At 46.6% G+C, this 21,940-nt stretch overlaps 2 protein-coding genes and 1 pseudogene across 3 annotated transcripts in view; 2 read left to right on the top strand and 1 right to left on the bottom strand.

The window, feature by feature from the left end:
- LOC147427530 (uncharacterized) overlaps window positions 1-21,940 on the bottom strand; it is a 97,958-nt gene that overhangs the window by 35,059 nt on the left and 40,959 nt on the right. The window contains exons 2-8 of one of the 2 annotated variants that reach the window (XM_086497614.1): window positions 20,961-21,161; window positions 20,702-20,824; window positions 20,578-20,615; window positions 20,021-20,162; window positions 17,803-19,941; window positions 17,478-17,636; window positions 15,973-16,083 (exon numbers count right to left, since the gene is read on the bottom strand). In XM_086497614.1, coding sequence (XP_086353740.1) covers window positions 15,973-16,083; window positions 17,478-17,636; window positions 17,803-19,941; window positions 20,021-20,162; window positions 20,578-20,615; window positions 20,702-20,824; window positions 20,961-21,161 — 2,913 coding nt within the window. Of the gene's footprint in view, window positions 1-15,972; window positions 16,084-17,477; window positions 17,637-17,802; window positions 19,942-20,020; window positions 20,163-20,577; window positions 20,616-20,701; window positions 20,825-20,960; window positions 21,168-21,940 lie in introns of those variants that run through there. The other variant, XM_086497615.1, reaches the window with a different exon arrangement.
- On the top strand, window positions 8,906-10,392 carry LOC147427532 (uncharacterized). The gene has a single exon (XM_086497535.1). It carries the CDS (start codon window positions 9,206-9,208, stop codon window positions 9,713-9,715), a length of 510 nt encoding a protein of 169 aa, XP_086353661.1. The 5' UTR covers window positions 8,906-9,205; the 3' UTR covers window positions 9,716-10,392.
- LOC147427531 (uncharacterized) lies at window positions 11,610-13,801 on the top strand (annotated as a pseudogene).

Raw genomic sequence — 21,940 nt, 5'->3', positions numbered from 1 at the left:
AGCAATTGAGCTGGGGAAATCCAGACACCCACGACTGCGGAGGACTACACAGCATCGACATAGGCTGCATCAAAAGATTCGGATCACTCTGGCCAGGCATGCACAATGCTCGGTCACAGATCCGCCAGCGACCGATGTTGGATCTCCTGTGATTTAGCTATTTAGCTATCCCAGCCAGCTGCTTACTTTGCTTAGTTCACATCGAGCAGCTTAGGATTCCATAGTATTTTTGTTTTGTTATGTTGTTATTTTGTTACTCTGACTTTGTATCAAGTCACCACATTGTAACTTTCAAGTTGATGAGCGCGCGGTGGTGTGTGCAAGTGAAAGAGCACGCGAGGAAGTGCACTGTGCGCAAAGAGGGGAGGCGAAGGCCAGCAAGAGAGGACCAATGGAGTTGAAGGGATTTTGTGACTCTGACATAGTTGGTGATGTGGATACACGGACACAACTCCCACTGCATGGGCTATGTCAGGCCTAGTAGCAACCATAGCATACATAAGTGAACCACAAGCTGAAGCATAAGGCACACTTTGCATGTCATTGGCTTCTTCCTTTGACTTGGGACAATCATCCTTGGAGATTTTAACATATGGCTGTAATGGCACACCAAGAGGCTTTGCTTCAGCCATGTTAAATCTGTCCAGCACCTTTTCAATGTACTTTTCTTGCGACAAATACAATAGGCGTTTGTCTCTTTACCGTGTAACACGCACTCGAAGTATATGTTCAGCTACCCCAAGGTCTTTCATTGAAAACGCAGATTTCAGTTGCCCTTTAAGAGCATCTACAGTGCTTCTTTTCTTTGCAACTATCAACATATCGTCTACATAGAGCACAAGAATGATCGGGCTGCCATCCTCATCACGTTTGGTATACAAACAATGGTCTACATGGCTTCTTTTGTAACCATGTTTAAGCATGAAGCCATCAAACTTCTTGTACCACTGTCTACAGGATTGTTTCAGTCCATACAAGCTTCTATTGAGCATACATACCAAATGTTCCTTGCCAGGGATGACAAAACCCTCGGGTTGCTTCATGTAAAGCTCTTCTTCCACATCACCATGCAAGAAAGCGGTATGTACATCCATTTGGTCCATTTCCAAATCAAGAGCAGCCACTATGGCAAACAGTACACACAAAGTGGTCATCTTCACAACAGGAGAGAACACCTCCTGAAAGTCTATGCCCTTGGTTTGAACATATCCCTTTGCCACAAGCCTTGCCTTATACTTGGGTTTTACATCAACAGTTTTGATTTTATACACCCATTTGTTAGGAATAGCCTTCCTTCCTTTGGGCAATTCAACCAAATCCCAAGTATGATTAGCATGCAAAGCTTTAATCTCTTCCTGCATAGCAAGCTCCCACTTGTCGCTGTGCTCACATGTCTTTGCCTCTTGATACGTAAGAGGCTCTCCCTCATCTGTCAACATAATGTAATGCAAAGAGGGGTCATATCGACTCACGGGCCGTCTTTGACGAGTAGACCGCCTCACCCAATGATCCACATTATCCGGCAATGGGTTTACATCACGTGGCACTACAAAATCATCAACAATGGGCTGGTGTACATCATTTTCAGCACCATTTTCAGCATTGTTTCTTGGCTGCAAATGCCCTTAAAGAGCCTCAATTTGCTGTCCAACATCATCTGGGTCAAACACCACTGGATCATCTACATTTTCAGCCATTTGTGGTGCATCCTGGGGTCAAAAATAGGCCTAACAAGTGGCTGGTCATGCTGAAATTTCACCCTTTTATGGTCGTGCTTTGAGGCACAATTGTTTTGAAGCAGCCTTGCCTCATTAAAAACAACATCCCGGCTGCGTACAACCCTTTTGAGATGAGGTAACCAAATCCTGTAACCCATTTCGCCTTCTTCACCATATCCCATGAAGAGGCCTTTAATGGACTTCGCATCTAGTTTACTCCTCAACTCAGGTCTAACATGACAAAAGCTTCGCAACCAAAAATGCATAAGTGATCATATGAAGCAAGCTTGCCAGACCAAACCTCTTCAGGGATGTCACCTTTCAAAGACATGTGAGGGGATCGATTGCATATACGCACTGCAGTTTTCAAAGCTTCTCCCCAAAATCCATGAGAGAGATTAGCTGTGGACAGCATGCATCTCACCCTCTCACAAAGTGTCCTATTGAATCTTTCAGCCACACCATTAGAAGAGGGGCTGTATGGTACAGTAAGCTCCCTCTTAATGCCCAAATTTTCACAAAACTTGCTAAATTCAGCACTTGTGTACTCCCCCCCATTGTCTGTACGCAAGCATTTTAGCTTTCTACCTGTTTGGGTGGTCACAAATGCATGAAATCTCTTAAACGCAGCAAAGGCTTCATCCTTAGACTTAAGCAAATAAACCCAAATTTTCTTAGAATGATCATCAACAAAGGAGACAAAATAACATGCACCACCCATAGACTTAGTAGGCATGCTACATACATCGAAATGTACAAGATCAAGCACACAAGATTTACGAGAGACACAAGAGTAATAAGAACGCTTTACTTGCTTGCCATATTGACATTCATTACAAAAGTCAAGCTTTGTGCCTTTAGCATCAAGCTTGTTCAAAGTACAAAGCTTAGAAAGGCCCTTTTGGCTCATATGGCCAAGCCTCTTGTGCCACAACTCCATGTGAGAGTTAATTTCAGCCAATGCAATAAACTTGCCCAACACGGCCTTTCCATGCATGCTGTAAAGTGTCCCTTTCTTTGTGCCCTTTATAATCAGCCTTGAGCCTTTAGTCATTTTCCATGACCCTCTCTCAAACAAGATGCTGTAACCATGCATATCCATCTGACCAACAGAAAGCAGACTCTTCTTGATTCTCGGCACATATCCAACATCATGCAAGACAAGCTAATTTGTGCCATCTATGGAGAGATGCACAGTGTCAATACCTTCAATGGAACATGCATGATTGTTTCCAAGGTATACATGGCCACGCTTGCCCGCATCAAAAGTAGAGAAACACTCCTTGATAGGAGTCACATGAAATGAAGCACCGAAATCAACAATCCAAGTCTGGGACAATGCATCATTGACAGTCAACAAAGCATCAATAAGATCACTCTTGGTGATCTGCATGTCCTGTGAATGAACATTTAGAGAGGCATCAAAGTCATAAGCATCATCATCTGACAAAGTGGCACACAAGATATCCTCTACATCTGACAGCTCCTCAATCACGACACTAGAAGCCACATTGGCCTTCTCTTTGTCCTTTGAGCTATCCTATGCATCTGCCTTGACTTCCTTCTTCTCTTTCTTTTTGTCTCCGCCATTCTTTTTCCTTTCTAACTCAGCTTTATAGTACCTGCAACCGGGTTTCTTGTGACCTTTCCTGCCACATTGATAGCAAGTCACATCACCCTTACCTTTGCTTGCATTTCCCCTTTCTTTACTCTTACTCTTACTTCTTTGTGAATAAGCATTCTTCTTTTCTGTCCTGCCTCTAACCATGTTGGCAGAGCTGCCTCCCTCTCCACTCGCTTTCCTCCTGATTTCTTCATTCAAGATAGAACCCCTAACACCATCAAAGGTCAAATTGGGGTTACTGGACAACGAAACCACCAAAGTTTCCCATGACTCAGGTAACGTCATAAGCAAGAAGATAGCTTTCAGCTTATCATCAAAAGGGGGCAAGCCAGAATCCTGTAACTGCAACAAAGTACCTTTGAACAATGACAAGTGCTCTGCTGCACTTTTGGACTCATCTAGTTGCATGCCAACAAGTTTTCGCATCAAGTGCACCTGGTTGACAGGCATTGTATTTTCATACATTCCCTTCAACTTCTCCCACACATCAAAAGCAGTCGTGAGACCTTTCACATCAATGACGGTCTCATCGGTCATGGCCATTTTAATGTATGTAACGGCCTTCCTGTTCATGCTAACCCATGCTTCATCCGTCATATTCTGTGGCTTCACTTGTTCAAGTGCCCCTTCGCAATCCTTAAGAAATAGGATTCCTTGAATCCTGTCTTTCCAAAGATCAAAACCTATACCATCGAACCTCCTAATCTCGAAGAGGTTCTTCACATCCGAAGAAGATGAGGCCATAGTTGCACGAAATAAGAGGGATAATACGCTGAATTTTTGGGTAAAATGCGCAAAAATCGGAGTATAGCCTCACAGAGATGTGCACTACAGCTCCAAATGGTCACAGGAGCAATTTGGGGCAAAATAGGACGATTTGGGCACAAAATTCAATTTTTGAAATTTATGCACAGAAAATTTCAACGAGCGAATTTGTGCTCGAAAACAACAAATTTAGTTGTTTTTGAACTCAGAAGACATACATAAGGCTAATACACAACCTTTAGAAGCATGTAAGCACCAAAGCCCCAATTTGTAGCATCAAAATTGCATGAAATTGAGCCACAAATGGTCATACATCGACAAAATTTGTCAAATGTGCGTAGATTGCATCTATTTGCACTTTCCCCAATGTAATCGCACCATAAAAACATTTGCAAAAACCTGCGCAAATCTGAAATTTGCTTAAAACACCTGTTTTAGGGCTTGTTTTTTGGCAATTTCAGTGTTTTCGGGAAGCGGGGACTTAGCAAAAGTATTCCCACACCTTAATACATCATTTGCAAAACCTGTATTTTGCTGTCATAACCTGTAGTTTCCTGTTTTTGACCTAATTTCAGCCTGTTTTAGGTCAATTTTGGTTGCCGAGAGCTTTGTAGTGTCCGGGGAGGAGTCCTTTGGCGACGAAATTGAAAAATCTCGCGTGAAAGTTGACCTTCTTGGTTGAAATTCAGCGTTTGCAGGTTTGGGGACAAACCCTAATCGGCTTTGATACCAGTTGATGAGCGCGCGGCGGTGTGTGCAAGTGAAAGAGCACGTGAGGAAGTGCAGTGTGTGTGCAGAGAGAGGAGGCCAACACAGGAGCTGGGCACAAAGATGGCTTTCTGCAGAGAGCATCTTCTCCAGCTTACAGAGGACGGTTTTGTGACGAGACCCAGATACATGGACACCCACTTGTCTCATGGGATACAATGTGCTATTGGCCAGATACGCACATCTTCACACCAGCTGCGGATCGAGACTAGGAGATACAACAAAGTACCAACAGAGGCTAGGACATGCCTCCTGTGTGACCTGGAGCCTGAGACAGAGTTGCACTACATGTGTCACTCCCCCGTCTACTACGAGATACGCGGCCGCTTCCACTGCTTGTTCAGAGAGGGCTTCGGACCACTCTTCAGAGTCATGTGGTACGAGGATCAGAGATGCTTGGGTCTATTTCTGCTCGAGCTCCGCAGACACAGAGAGAGCCTGATGAGGGGAGAGGCCAGCCAGTCTCAGAGACGGATCACAAACTTCTTTAGAGCAGACACTGGACACCCGGAGGAGCTACTACCACAGGAGAGCTCGCCGCCTCACACCAGAGGCACACTGATCGACCGAGCGATCGAGCTAGGTAGATCCAGACGCCCACGACTGCGAAGGACTACAAAGCATCAACGGAGGCTGCATCAGAGGATTCGGATCACTATGGCCCGACATGCACGACGCCCGGTCAGGCTATTGATCAAGGAGGAGATTGATGAGATCCGCCAACGACCGATGCTGGATCTTTTGTGATCTGTGATTTAGCTTTAGCTATCCCACCTAGTTGCTTAGATCACACCTAGCTGTTTCGGATTCCATAGCATTTTATTTTGTCATCTTTGTTACTCTGACTTTATATCAGATCCACCACATTGTAACTTTTTGGTCTCATAGGTCATTCTGGCCTTCTGAAGACGTTAATATAACATCTCTCTCTCTCTCTCTCTCTCTCTCTCTCTCTCTCTCTCTCTCTCTCTCTCTCTCTCTCTCTCTCTCTCTCTCTCTCTCTCTCTCTCTCTCTCTCTCTCTCTCTCTCTCTCTCTCTCTCTCTCTCTCTCTCTCTCTCTCTCTCTCTCTCTCTCTCTCTCTCTCTCTCTCTCTCTCTCTCTCTCTCTCTCTCTCTCTCTCTCTCTCTCTCTCTCTCTCTCTCTCTCTCTCTCTCTCTCTCTCTCTCTCTCTCTCTCTCTCTCTCTCTCTCTCTCTCTCTCTCTCTCTCTCTCTCTCTCTCTCTCTCTCTCTCTCTCTCTCTTCTCTCTCTCTCTCTCTCTCTCTCTCTCTCTCTCTCTCTCTCTCTCTCTCTCTCTCTCTCTCTCTCTCTCTCTCTCTCTCTCTCTCTCTCTCTCTCTCTCTCTCTCTCTCTCTCTCTCTCTGGTTTGAGATGTGCTATTGGTCAGATTCATACATCCTCACACCAGCTGGAAATTGAATTTGGCAGATTTAGGGAAATCCCACCTAAGAGCAGAATTTGCAAGTTATGCGAAATGGAGCCGGAGACAGAATTACACTACATATGCCATTGCACCGTGTACTATGAGATACGTGGGCGTTTCCATTGCCTATTTAAAGAAGGCTTTGGACCTCTAGATAGAGTCATGCAATACCAAGATCAAAGATGCTTAGGCTTGTACCTACTGGAAATACATCGGCACAAGGATAATCTAATGAGAAGACAAAGAGCACTACAGCCTCAGAGGCAGATCACAGATTTCTTTGGATCGAGAGAAGCAGGAGGGGAAGGAGAAGCAAGAGACCAGCAGCCAGCACAAAGGAGTACCCACATCCATACCAAAGGCACCCTCATTGACAGGGCGATTGAGCTTAGGAAATCGAGACGACCACGACCAAGATGCAGAAGCACACTTCACCGGAGGAGACTACGACAAAGGATTAGAAGCATTCTAGCCAGACACCCAGAATGCTCCTAAGAAGTTTATTTAGTACTTTGTAGTTAGTTTTTCACATTTATTTTCACACTTTCACACTTAGTACTTTAGTACTAAGGTACCCAGACTTTGTAATAGATTCACACTTTTGTATCAGTTTGGTCTCATAGGTCATTCTGGCCTTTTTGAAGACGTTAATATAACATTTCATTTCATTTCATTTCATTTCTCTCTCTCTCTCTCTCTCTCTCTCTCTCTCTCTCTCTCTCTCTCTCTCTCTCTCTCTCTCTCTCTCTCTCTCTCATACTTTGGTGGCTTCTGCATTGCTTTATGGAGCTGAGATTTGGGGACCTTCACTGGATCATCATGGGAGAACAGGCCGCAGTGATGGATGGGGGGACATGGAGAAGCCTCTGGTCTCTATGATCTCGCGGCTCATTAGAGCCAAGGCTTCAGTACCACATGCTATTGTACGAGCAGAGCTAGCTGCCCCCCCACTGGTGGTTGAGGCGCTCACCAGATCTGTCTCCTTTATACACCGCATATGGGAACTTCCCAGAGACAGATATGCACGCCTTGCACTTGAGTCCTCTCGACAGTTAGCCATGCAGGGAGATACAGCATACTGGTACAGAGAGATGACATCATGGTTTCAGGCGCATGGGTTCAGCATAGACAGATTGCCCCCCTTCCAGTACTCACTGGATGCGCCCTCTCTGACTCTTACACAGTCCGAGATAACCAGGCTCATTCGCCAGGATTTGACTCAGCTAGACACCAAGAGGACATGGATACAGCCAGCACAGGAGCTAGGCACGAAGATGGCTTCCTACAGAGAGCATCTCCTCCAGCTTACGGAGGATGGTTTTGTGACGAGGCCCAGATACATGGACACCCACTTGTCTCATGGAATACGATGTGCTATTGGCCAGATACGCACATCTTTACACCAGCTGCGGATCGAGACCGGGAGATACAACGAAATACCAGCAGAGGCCAGGACATGCCCCCTGTGTGACATCGAGCCTGAGACAGAGTTGCACTACACATGCCACTGCCCCATCTACTACAAGATACGAGGCCGTTTCCATTGCTTGTTCAAAGAGGGCTTTGGACCATTCTCTAGAGTCATGCGGTACGAGGATCAAAGATGCCTGGGTTTGTTTTTGCTCGAGTTGCGCAGACACACAGAGAGCCTGGTGAGAGGAGAGGCTAGCCAGTCTCAGAGACAGATCACAGACTTCTTTAGAGCTGCCACTGGACACCCGGAGGAGTTACTACCATAGCAGAGCCCGTCGCTTTACACCAGAGGCATACTGATCGACCAAGCGACTCAGCTAGGGAGATCTAGACGCCCACGACTGCGGAGGACTACACAGCATCGACGGAGGCTGCATCAGAGGATTCGGGTCACTTTGGCTCGACATGCACGACGCCCGGTCAGACTACTGACCATGGAGGAGATTGATGAGATCCGCCAGCGATCGATGCTGGATCTCCTGTGATCTAGCTACCCCAGCTAGTTGTTTAGCTGCTTAGTCCAAACCTAGCAGTTTAGGATTCCATAGTATTTTATTTTGTCATTCTGTCATTTTGTCATCTTGTTACTCTAACTTTGTATCAGATCCACCACATTGTAACTTTCTGGTCTCATAGGTCACTTTGGCCTTTTGAAGACGTTAATATAACATTTCATTCCATTTCATTTCATCATCTCTCTCTCTCTCTCTCTCTCTCTCTCTCTCTCTCTCTCTCTCTCTCTCTCTCTCTCTCTCTCTCTCTCTCTCTCTCTCTCTCTCTCTCTCTCTCTCTCTCTCTCTCTCTCTCACACACACACACACCAGCCTGTTGCCATGAGCTCCCTCTCAGCCCACGCCACAACTCTGCCCATCGCCATCTACAGCCCATGGCCCAGCGCTGCTATACCTCCATTCAGCTCCTGCATTACACATGGCTGCAAATCGCTGAATAGTGGTAAAACAGCCCACTGTGTAGCAAACCAGCCAGCCCCCCGCCACTGTATGGCCACATACCTCTCTCTTTTTCTCCCCCATCGACCATGGCGACCCCCCCTCCATCCGCAACAAAAGTTGGCAAGGGGCTCATGACGACCCCCCTTGCCCGGTACCGCCGCCGTAACAAAGTCTCAGAGGAGCTACTTGCCTCAATCCGCCGGGAAATGGAAGGGATGCTCCAAGCGAAGATCCTGCAGGCCACCGGAGTGATGCACCAATACATTACCGATTTGCGAAAGGAGAATGAAGCTCTTAGGATTGAGCTTGGGGAGACCAAGAAGGAGATAGAGCTTCTACGAGCCTCGATCATTCTGGCCCGGGAAGACCAAGAAGGAGATAGAGCTTCTACGAGCCTCGATCATTCTAGCCCGGGAAGATGGAGAGATCTCACACGTGGAGACTATTAAAGAAGACTTGAAGAAGGAGCTGCACACCGAGATGGAGGCTACCCAGGGGAAATGGGTGGAGGTGGTCCACAAGACCATCAAGCAGGAGGTCAAGGAGGATGCCGTACGTGAGGAGCACATCAGAGTCCAGGACACCCTGGACGAGGAGAGGTTGAGGCAGGCTCGACGCCTCAACATCCGTGTGACCGGCCTGGCAGAGGGACCTTCACCAGAGAGAGATGTCGAGGAGCTGTGCAAACGACTCGGCTTTGGAGAGACTATGCCCTTCACCCGTGCATGGAGAGCAGGACGGGACTCCTCGAGAGCACGGGCTTTGGTGTTGCAGATGCAGTCCCCGCAAGAGAGAGTCGCTTTCTTTCGAAAGCGAGTCCTGATCCGCACGCTTCCAGGCAGCCCCATCTACATCGACGAGGATCTGACGAGGATGCAAGTCGAGCACCGCCGTACCTGCATGCCTCAGATATTACAGGCGAGGAGAGAGGGCCGAAAGGCCTTCTACAGAGATGGTCGTATTTTCGTGGATGGGCGCCCCATGAAATAGGGGCACGCGGCCTATGGGACGCCGTTGCGACCAGAGATACTTCTCAGAGGAGCAGTGTGGAACTGCAATGGGTCATTGTGGACTCGCCCCGACAGACTGGATGAGCTTATAGAGGACCACGACTTCATTTGCATCACTGAGACCCATGAGAGCCCTGAAAGGGGGCTACCAGCCATTGCAGGCTTCAGATGGGAGTCAGTCTTTCGAGCTACCACTCGCCGCGGCACTTCACGAGGATCCGGTGGGGTGGCCATATTATTTCGCCGTTCCATCAGCAATCATATACAGATTGTGAGCCGAGATGAGGAGGCACGTTTTCTATGGGTACGCTTGGAGATAGACCACGACCATTGGGTCTATATCGCCATTTGCTACTTTCCACCACGAGGCTCCTCATATGCGAGCACCAATGGGCATGCACGGGAGGGGGATTCCCCTTATACACCACTCTCAAATGACATACTCCGCTACTCAACACTCGGAGAGGTCTTCCTTATGGGAGACTTCAACGGGCGCACCCAGACCAGGCAGTGCGAGCTCTATGATATGGACCACCCAGAGATTATGAGCAGTTTTGACCCAGAGGAGATGGGGATTAGCAGACTGTCAGCAGACTCAGGGCAGGATACCACCGGGTACGGCAGTCACCTATTGGAGCTTGGTAGCCAACATCATCTCGTTATTTATAACGGGATGCAAAGGTGGCCAGATTCGAACGGGCTCACTTGCTTCCCTCACGAGGGGGGGGGGGGGGGGGGGGGGGGGAGAGAGTACTGTCGACTACATTCTTGGGAGTCTTCTGGGGGCCCAGCTTCTCCGATCTTTCAGTGTCGGGAGACGTCCTATCGGCGCAGACCACACTTTCCTCACTTTCACACTCACCTCCCATTTGTCACACACACCCACCCCACTCACACAGCCACATACCACTATTCATTTTACACACGAGCTCTCTCATGTCTATGCACACCATCTCCGCACACATCTCCTATCTCTCGACCCACATGCCCCCCTAGAATCACTCACATCAGATCTTACCTCCATGATTCACACATCTGCCATTCAGAGCTTCCCTCACCACACACGCACACATGCACCCCGCACAGATTCCATGACACGGAACAGCTGGTATGACGATGATTGCAGAGCATTACGACGTCAGCTCAGAGAGGATGAGGCCCGCGAGGTACTCACACACCAGGCTCAGCACCAGATGCAGTCTCTCACCCGCCGTAAAAAGCGGGAATGGGAGGAGCAGCAGTACTGGGAATTATATCACTTGCTCATGAGCCGAGATAGTGCAGAGGCATGGCGCCGCATCCGCGAGCGCAGGCCACCGACATCGATCGAGGACCCGGACACATGGTACCGCTATGCAAAGGACCTTTACCAGATACCAGGACAGCCACCGATATCCCTGCCACAGGGACCACGGCCCACCACTTCGTCCTTCTTCACATCAGAGATGGTAGCTCGAGCCATCCGGCATCTACAGCATGGTAGAGCTCGAGACCAGATCGAGCTACAGGCCGAGCATCTGATTTATGGGAGAGAGACCTTGGCACCTTTCATAGCTCATCTCTTTAACCGCCCACTTGTGGAGAGATTTCCAGACTCGTGGACACAGCACATCATTGTACCTATACACAAGTCTAGAGACACCATGGATCCCAACACATACAGGACTATTATGATTGGCCACATGTTGGCCAAGCTCTATGGCGCGGTTTTAGAGGAGGAGCTTAGCACCAGAGCAGAGGCAGCAGGTATCCGAGCTACAGGACAGGCTGGGTTCCGCCGCACATACTCTACCATCGATCATATCTTCACGCTACGCTGCTTGATCGACCAGGCACGAGTGAGGAAGAGGAGGCTTTATTGTTGCTTTGTGGACTTTCGCAAAGCATTTGATACGGTGCCACGTGAGCGACTCTTCAGGCGACTACTCTCACTTGGGCTTGAGGAGGACATGATATGGGGCATATATACACTTTATGAGCAGGTATGTGGGCGAGTACGATGTCCAGGAGGCACTACAGAGACCTTGTTTAGCACCATTGGTGTGAAACAAGGATGTCCACTCTCCCCTACACTCTTTGGGCTCTACATTGATGAGATAGTGGATTTTATTCAGCATAGAGGAGGTGATGGGGTGGAGATGGGTGGCACCACAATCCATATACTATTATATGCCGATGATATTGTACTCATATCAGAGTCAGCAGAGGGGCTGCGTCAGCATCTACTTAGGCTTGATGACTTTTGTGCGCAGCGAGGGCTCTTAGTGAACCTTGGGAAAACCAAGGTTCTCATCTTTCATACATCAGCACGGATCAGACGAGAGAGCTCTTTCACAGCAGCATGGGGCAGTATCGAGGTTGTAGGCCATATGTCTACTTGGGGGTGACTTTTACCGCGGCATCAGGGGCCTTTTCCATGACACAGGCAGCCAGAGACAGACTGACCAGGGGGTACTCCGCACTCGCACAGATGGAGAGACAGTGCCACCAGGCACACTTTCAAGAGCCCCGTACGAAGGGGTGGTTTTTTGACACTTTGGTTACACCGGCTCTTATGTATGGGGCAGCCATATGGGGACCTGGCTTGGCAGACTCGATCTGGCCTTTGATAGAGCGCCCACAGGTACTGATGATCTCCAGGATGATCCGCAGCAAGCCGTCCGTTCCACATGATATAGTCAGAGCAGAGCTAGCAGTCCCACCTATGCTAGTAGAGGCACTGTTTCAGACGGTTTGCTTGTTACATAGATTACAGAGTATGGATAGGGACCGCATTGCCTATCGAGCACTACAGGCATCACAGTCTATGGCACTGGCGGGAGATGCCTCTTCTTGGTATGCACAGACCAGCGAGTGGTTCACTAGACATGGGCTTGATATAGATCGACTACCACCCCTCCAGTATGACATCCATGCACCTACTTATACTCTCACTCATCAGGAGAGGAATAGGATCATCAGGCAGGAGATTTCGCATATTTACATTGAGAGGACATGGATGTTGAGCCCCAGGCAACCACTATCGACGAAAATGCTCCACTACCATGAGCATTTTCTCCAGATATCAGATCAGGGCTTCATAGACACCCCTCAGTATATGCAGCAGTACATGCCACATCACCTACAGGTAGCCATCGGTCAGCTCCGAGTCTCATCACACCAGCTTGAGATTGAGCGGGGCAGAGCCAGAGGCATACCACGAGAGAACCGGACTTGCCCAGTGTGTCAAATAGAGGTGGAGACGGAGGAGCACTTTATGCTACGATGCCCACCTTACTCAGAGCTTAGACAGAGATTTGGGATTGAGGGCACTCTCCAGACATGCATGAGGAGGAGAGACCAAACTCATGTGGGCCATTTCATCACAGGAGCACTCCACATACGTGAGGAGTCTACACGACCACGACCACATGACACTGGAGGTGTTCAGCAGACGATCACTCAGTTTTTCCAGAGAATGACTTCAGGGGATCCCACACCGCCGACGACGATTCGGCTGACACTCGAGCAGGCAGAGGCACAGCGAGCACGACGCCGACCTCGGGAGTCAGGATACCGACGGCCCCGTCTATACGGGTAGGATATACTGAGGATCCGTACACTTCATGAGCAGCAGCTGGAGAGGGCCCGCTCCACCACACATTGGAGCACCCACTTACATCGGGTTTTTCAACCCCTTCCCCCCCATGTACCACTTTTTATACCCATCACCCATTACACACTACTAGCCAGCTCTGATACGGGTATGCCCTCACACTTTTACTTTCACTCAGCACGAGGTAGTCATTTTCTGCTGTGACAGAGCTACATCCACAGCCATATATTCATATGGTCAGTATCTGCGGTGCCAGAGCCATATATACCCATACCACCACACATTACCATCATACCACCAAACTGCACATCCCGGTTCTAGATTAGCTTTCATTTCAGCATTTTATTTTCAGTATTTTCTTTTCCGGACACCCGGACTACCACTAGATGTACATTGATTTGTCTCATAGGCCGACTTCGGCCTTTAGAAGACGTAAATAAAGCTCTCTCTCTCTCTCTCTCTCTCTCTCTCTCTCTCTCTCTCTCTCTCTCTCTCTCTCTCTCTCTCTCTCTCTCTCTCTCTCTCTCTCTCTCTCTCTCTCTCTCTCTCTCTCTCTCTCTCTCTCTCTCTCTCTCTCTCTCTCTCTCTCTACTTCGTACCTTTATGGCATGATACCATTGCTCAGCCTACCAACCACCCATAGGAGTCGATAGCACTCCTATCAGTTCTTTGTTTGTAGTTTTCTTTGTTTGTACCCAGACTTGGTACTAGACTCATCATTGTAATCAGTTGGTCTCATAGGTCATTTTGGCCTTTTGTAGACGTTAATATATCATTTCATCTCTCTCTCTCTCTCTCTCTCTCTCTCTCTCTCTCTCTCTCTCTCTCTCTCTCTCTCTCTCTCTCTCTCTCTCTCTCTCTCTCTCTCTCGATCTAGCTATCCCAGCTAGCTGCTTAGTTCACACCTAGTAGTTTAGGATTCCATAGTATTTTATTGTGACATTTGTCATTTCATTTTTGTCATTGTTGTCATCTTGTTACTCTGACTCTGACTTTGTATCAGATCCACCACATTGTAACTTTCTGGTCTCATAGGTCACTTTGGCCTTTTGAAGACGTTAATATAACATTTCATCTCTCTCTCTCTCTCTCTCTCTCTCTCTCTCTCTCTCTCTCTCTCTCTCTCTCTCTCTCTCTCTCTCTCTCTCTCTCTCTCTCTCTCTCTCTCTCTCAGAGAGTGGGCATGAGAGAGCATGGTACTCACAGGTCAGAGCATGGTTTGAGGGACATGGTCTTGACATGGAGAGACTACCACCATTCCAGTACGACCCCCACTCACCATCTGTTCACCTCTCTCGCAGTGAGAGGAACTTGGTATTGAGACAGGATCTGTGGCAGCTATACACCAGGAGAGTCTGGGAGTCACCTGGCTTGGGGACGAGGATGTCAGATTACAGAGACCAGTTTCTCACCATACTGTCTGGGGGGTTCATACAGAGACCACGCTATATGGACACATATATGCCACATAGCTCACGGGTGGCGATTGGTCAGCTGAGAGTGGCTTCACACAGGTTAGAGATTGAGATCGGGAGACATACTGGTGTTCCCAGGGAGGAGCGAGTCTGCAGAGCCTGCACAGAGGAGGTGGAGAGTGAGGAGCACTTTGTATGTAGATGCAGAGCATACACTGAGATCAGAGGCAGGTATGAGGCCTTATTCAGAGGACAGCCCAGTCTCGGAGAGATCATGGACTCTCGAGATCAGAGACAGCTCGGACGCTTCTTACTAGAGATACAGAGCCATCGGGACACACTACTACAGCCACGCACAGCTACACAGACAGAGGGGAGACAGTCGCAGCTCACAGACTTCTTTCAGAGGATTGCCGCCCCTCCCTCACCAGACACTCAGAGGGGAGTGACACTCCCACAGGCGGAGGTGAGCCGAGCTAGACGACGACCACGAGTCACAGGCTACAGGGGCGCGAGCTCCCACCACCGACAGATCGAGGAGATCCGAGCCCGGGAGCGCCGTGCCACTGAGGAGCGAGTAGCTCAGATGAGGGCCGACCCGACAGCTTTCATCCGGGTAGCCTTGGCACCAGCCCCGCCCATGTACCACATCTTACATCCCCCCATTTGTACAGGATGGAGCTAGATAGCTTGATGCATTCTCATTCTCATGATTGTACTACCTTGAGCATATAGACATGCATATACCCCTAGAGATAGAGCTCCATCCCTCCTCAGATACTCCCCTACCTACCTACATTCAGTTCAGTTTTGTATCAGTTTTGTTTTATTTGTCTTTCCGATAGACGGATGACATACACACCATGTACATTTGATTTGTCTCATAGGCCGATTTCGGCCTGACATAGACGTTAAAAATCTTTCTTTCTTTCTTTCTTTCTTTCTCTCTCTCTCTCTCTCTCTGTGGATCAAGCCAGCACAGAAATTGCCTATTGTTGACAAGCTTTTCAACACAATAATGAAATCAACATCTGTTTATTTGTCATGTAAGAAAATTTTAGCTTTGACCTAAGGCTAACCACTACCTTGGGAATGAGGGTTGTTTTCCTAATTCCCAGCTTCAGCGACCAAAAAATAAGACTCAAAACAAATTATTTTACAACTTCCTGGTGTGATATAAAAAAATCTATGGACAAATACTTTAAAATAAGAGAAAACAGTTTGTACCTCTTTCAATGTCTCCATCTCACATTGCAATGCTTGTTGTGAAGCTAATTTACACAGGAACTCGTTTTCACGTTGACAAAGCATTGCGTTCTGATTTTGTACACTGCTTAGCTATCAATCAAAATAGGCCCAGGCAACAGATTAGAACATGCTTTGCAACAACAGATAAAAAAGCACATAGAGAACTCAAGCAAATGTCCATGAATAATGTACTAAAACAACTCTTTCATTTTGCATTGATGAGCACCACACTTAAATTAACTAAGCCAAAAAAACAACAGCACCCAAACCATACAATGCGTGACAATATTTTCTCCTCACTAAATACCACCCCCCCATTCAGGAGGGATGAACAGCCCACGTCATTTTGGAATGTGGGCTGTCTGTTTTCTGAAGGAAAGCAACAAAACATCGTGCCAAATAAGCCCCCGTGGTCTCAAACCCACAACCCACACTTTGAGACTTCAATGCCTTACTAATGTGCTATTGCACGTCTATTGAAGTAAAAGCAAAAAAACCTGGCTTACACGGTAAAAGGTAGCCAAAATAGTTAACAAGTAGTTCACACAAACTTCACACAATGAAACAATAGTTCACATTGCACGCATAGTTCACACTCAGTTCACGTTTAGTTCACATGCACTTCACATCTGGAATCGGACAAATCCCAGCACCACAACTGATTGCAACCATTGATCCCTCCTGGAAGGAGAAGTCATACTTAGTCGCGAAGATAGGATTGCCCAAAAAACCACAGCAAGACCTCAAGAAGAATCCAATGACAGTTTCCCTTCCTGCACTTCTGTAGATCAATGTTCATTTTCAAAAACTCTAACTGATGCCCACTATTTTGATCAAACGTCACTATCCATCCTGTGTAATGCTAACTATGGTGTTTATCAAGCTTGAAAAGTCTTGCGTGCTTATGCATTAACAGAATAATTACCAAATTACAGCCGAATGTTCTTACTAGATGATACAAACTTTATGTATTCTTTCATGGTTCCTTGAATGTGTATACGATCTTGAATCTGAAATTATCAAATTACAGTGGAATGTTATCACTAAATAATAAGAATTGTATGTCTTCTTTTTTCGTTTCTTGAATGTATGTATATGATCTTGAATTACAACATGTAATGTTACTGAAACTTTTCAATGACAAAAGTTGCTGTCCAAAGTCTATCCCAGCTTTCACAGGGAAAAAAAATCCTCATTCTTAAGTCTACGGTCAGTGAGGTGGTGCTCAGACACTTGTTAATTTAGATACAAATAGCACATCTTTGAGGAATGGCCATTGCATTGAACTTAAATTATAAGAGGAACAAGCTTTAGCGCCGACTCCTTAAACTTGAGGAATCTTGCACAAGCAAGACTATGTCATATTTGCGATCTTAAAAAAAACAAGTTCAACTAACGAGGTCTAACTAATGTAATAACATGGTAAGATTTGGAAAAAGAAACTTAAAAAAGAACTTGAACAAATCCAAAATCGTATGGATAACCTCTTTCAATGCTTGTTCTAGCTTTGAGTTTGAATGCTCCTTCACAAGCTCTTCATTGACCAGTTCCAAGTGCTCAATACGTGATGACAACTGTGTGTACTGCTCTTTCAAATGCTCTTTAGATGCTTCTAGTTCAGCTGCTTTTGTTTTAACTTCAGCCTGACAAGTAAAAATGGATCGTTTGCATTTTAACCAAAACTGGGTACACAATATTCAGGATAGGAAAAAAGGTTTTTGTAACTTTAAAGCAAGAAACATACACATACGAATGCACGCACATACACATAGGTTGCTGGTAATCCATGACAGTTTTATGTTAGATTACCTCTAAGAGCTTCACTTTGCTGCGCAAATCAGAAAGCTCTTTTGCCTCCCGTGAGGGTGGAATGGTAGGTTTGTTTGCCCCTACCCGACTATTGGCTCTGGACAAGGACCTAGTTAGGTAAGAGACTTGGTTGCCACCATCATGTGTAACAGAATCTCTTTGCTCTTTAAGCCTTCTCTCGGCTGAAGCTAAAGCATTCACTTTGCGTTGCAGCTCCTCCTCCAGAAAAAAGACTCTAGTTTTCAAATCCTGCAGTTCAACCTCCTTCTCAGAAAGTTTCCATGATAAGTCGCTGCTCTGCTTCTGCAAGTGCTCATTTGCCTCCGTGTTTTTCTCTTCAAGAGGGCGTCTAGAACCTTTCACACTCGTGTCTTGAAAATGTGAAAGATTTTCCTCCACGCCAATCTTTGACTGCTTAGACCAGTTCATAACATCTTTTGGTAATTTAATGTCTTGTAACTCAGCTTCAAGCAAAGCCCTTGATGACCTCAAGGAGTTTGTCTCATCTTCTAACATAGCTACACGAAGCTCTAAATCTTTGATTTGAGACCTGTTGAATTTATCCTTTTCCAGTAAACCATACAGTTCATTCTTCAGATCTCTCTGAGATGTTTCTAGCTCAGTAATAATCTGCTGCATGTTCTTCACCTGAGCTTGTGAGGCATCCAATTCTGTCTGATACCGCAAAGAGTTGGCTTCTACTGCCTCATATTGATGCATTAGCTTTGATGCATTCAGCTGTTCCTGAAATAGCTTCTCCTCAAACTCCACATTAATAGCCTGGAGTTGACATAAACCGTTTCTCTCTTCTTCTTTTGCCTTCAAGATAGCTGCTATTTCAACCTCAAGCCTAGCCTTTTCTACTTTCATACTGTCCGTAACCTGCATTTCTTCATCGTAGAGTCTCGAAATAGCAGACAGCTGCTCATTAGTCTCTTCAAGCTGCTTCCTTAGTGTATGAATAGTTTCACCCTTTTCTTGTTCAAGCATTTGGCATGCAGTCTTAAGATTCTTTATAATCTCTAGGGTGTTTAAGTGGTCATTCTCAGCTTTCATGGCTCTGTCAAGAAAGCTTTGAGACTCTGCTTCAATTGCAAGTCTGGCTTCCTCATTCTCTCTTAGCTTTTCTCTTAGATCACCATCAACAGTGTCACCTTCCCTTACTATGACAGCATTAGAATCGTTGAAATGAACCTTCTCCCCTACTAGCCTATCAATTGTATCATCCTTAGAGTTTAGTTTATCATTTGCCTGCTTCAACTGTGACAAAAGGTCCAGATTTTCTTCAGTCAGCTCCTGAGAATCCCTTTCAAGCACTGCCAGCTCCTTGCGTAGGGATTCTACTAGCTTGTTGGAATCCGAATCACTGTCCTCCATCCTTGTGCTCTCATGCGTTCTTTCACTCCTCTGTTTATCAAGCTCCTTCTCAAGATCTTGAATTTCCAAGAGCAGCTCTGAGTTGGATTCTTGTGTCTTCTCAAGTTGCACACTAAGATTCAAATTTATACCTTTAACATAATCCAGCTCATCCTGCAACTCCTTCACAGTTTGCCTGTTGGCCTCCCCATCCATCTCCTGCTGCCATTTTGAGACCCCATCTCGATTCGTAGGTGGAGGGGATGCTTCCACCAACTTTAGGCTCTCCATCTCTTCCTTGATAATATCGCGCTCTTCAATTAGCATAGACAATTTTTTATGCACCTCTTCACTCCGCTTCGCTTCATTTGCTAGCTGTTGCCTGAGTGCCTCAATCTCAGCCACGGCCAATTGATTTGCGTCATGATCCCACGAGCTGGGCATTGCCACGGACACTGTTCTTTGAAGACGAGTCCGCCGTTGACTAGTCTCCCATCTAGTCTTCTCTTCATGGCCCAATTTCGCTGAGCTTGCTATAGGTGAGGTCCCCTCTACATTAGAACTATTTTGATGAGGCGGGGAGATATAGCTGCTGGATGACGGGCCCAGTGGCTTATAAAGCCTTTCTGGTGACATGAATTCGCCATCATAAACACCACTTAATACCTCAAGCCTGCCAGAGCTACTTGCTGAGCTAGTCAATGACATAAACTCATCATCATCTCTACCCTGTAACTGAGGTTCCTCCATTAGAGGTGTCGAAGGAAATTCCACTGATTCACTCTACACAACCACATCAATAGCAAAGGTTAGTCTAGAAAACCTCATGATTTCTTGCACATATCAGGCTGACAAAACTCACTATATCTGCTTGCGGAGAATTTTCTTCTCCAAGCGAAGCATCGTCAACTGATGTCCTCGAATTGACTTCTGTACATTGTTCACCCTCAGCACTAACTGCCAAGGAGCTTTGTTGAAGGGATTCTTTCTGGTCATCAGTGTCCCTACATAAGCCAGTGCCCAACCTTTAGCCATATCCAACGTTAACACAAGTCATAATGTGGTAAAAACTACCACAGGGATTCTGAAAAAGATTACAAAATGAAAGGGGGCAACAATGGATATCTACACATCATGCGGGTCATTAAAGCTGCTTTACTGCCAGTTATCTACAAGGACACATCGCATGTTCAATCGAGTCAATCAGTAAGACTACAGTAAATTCCGCAGTTGAACGAGCAAAGGTCTACCTAAGATAAGCGTATTCAGTCCTCAAAAAATGAATCGCCAAGAATTGAAAAAGGAGATTTCAGCATGATTACTTTCAACTCTGAAGGCTAAGTACACTCAATGCAGCACGAATCCAAGTCAACCCAAAGAAACTTGACAAGAGAAACCATAAAGAATAGCATAGCTAACCTGCTGGGAGACTTAGGCACCATTCTTTGTATTTTGACCTGTACAAGTCATAAAATTGCAAACGCTATTCAAAACCTACAAGGATAAATTCGATTGAAGCAGCGTGGAAAAAAAGGCTATTTACATGGAGTATACTGCCAAAATTGCAGTTCTGTAAGGGCAATAACAAGGAAACTGGCGTTGTGGACTGCAGGTAGTCCACAAAGTTGATAGTTGCATCTCCCAGTATCCCGAATCGAGACAAGCCCTGCCATGCCATTAAAAGATGTCACATTTAATCAGCTACTGCCTGGGGCATGAAGGAAATGCTTCAGACAGGCACAAGTATTAAACACATCGTTTCACAATCTACTACTGTGGCAAAATCTTCTTCCCGTGCTTACCGTAGAGACCACGAGCTTGTAAGATTCCTTGGGGACATCCTTTTTGTTCAATTCTTGTGCAATCAATATGGATTCAAAGAGAGCTTCTCCCCAACGACAAGTGCCATTCTTCACCGGTGATTTACCTGTCTTAGAGGTGGTTTTCCCTGTCTCCAGAGACACTATAGAAACTAGTAACTTGTCCCATCTTTGCTGGGGCACCTGCATCAGCAATCTCTCTCTCTCTCTCTCTCTCTCTCTCTCTCTCTCTCTCTCTCTCTCTCTCTCTCTCTCTCTCCTTCACTTTATTTTTGTACCCAGACATTGAATTAGATCCACAAGGATTGTATCAGTTTGGTCTCATAGGTCATTTTGGCCTTTTGAAGATGTTTAGTATAACGTCTCACACCAGAGGCACACTGACCAACTGAGCATTTGAGCTAGGGAGATCTAGACGCCCACGACTGCGGAGGACTACACAACATCAACGGAGGCTGCATCAGAAGATTTGGATCATTTTGGCCAGGCATGCACGACGCCCGGTCAGAATACTGACCATGGAGGAGATTGATGAGATCCGCCAGCGACCGATGCTATCCATGTCCTCTTCGTATCCAACTGAACCAAGTCCTGCCTGATGAGCCTAGTAATCTCTGCCCTAGTGAGGGAGATGGAGGGTGCATCCAGAGAGTACTGAAATGGGGGTAGCTGATCCATACTAAAGCCATATAACTGAAACCGAGATGCCATCTTTGCATACCAACATGATCTATCTCCCTGCAATGCCAGTTGTCGCGAAGACTCTAGTGCTAATCGAGCATATTTGTCTCTAGGGAGAGCCCAGGTGCTATGCATAAATGAAACTGATCGAGTGAGTGCCTCCACTACCAATGGAGGAGCAGCGAGCTTTGCCCTAACAATGTCATGTGGTACTGAGGCCTTGGCCCTAATCATCCGAGAAATCATAGACACCGAGGGCTTCTCTATACATCTCCATCCAT

The sequence above is a fragment of the Adiantum capillus-veneris genome, chromosome 23 (assembly GCF_014529385.1).
Source record: "Adiantum capillus-veneris isolate H3 chromosome 23, ASM1452938v2, whole genome shotgun sequence".
Lineage (NCBI taxonomy): Eukaryota > Viridiplantae > Streptophyta > Polypodiopsida > Polypodiales > Pteridaceae > Adiantum > Adiantum capillus-veneris.
This window is presented reverse-complemented; position numbering and strand designations above follow the sequence as displayed.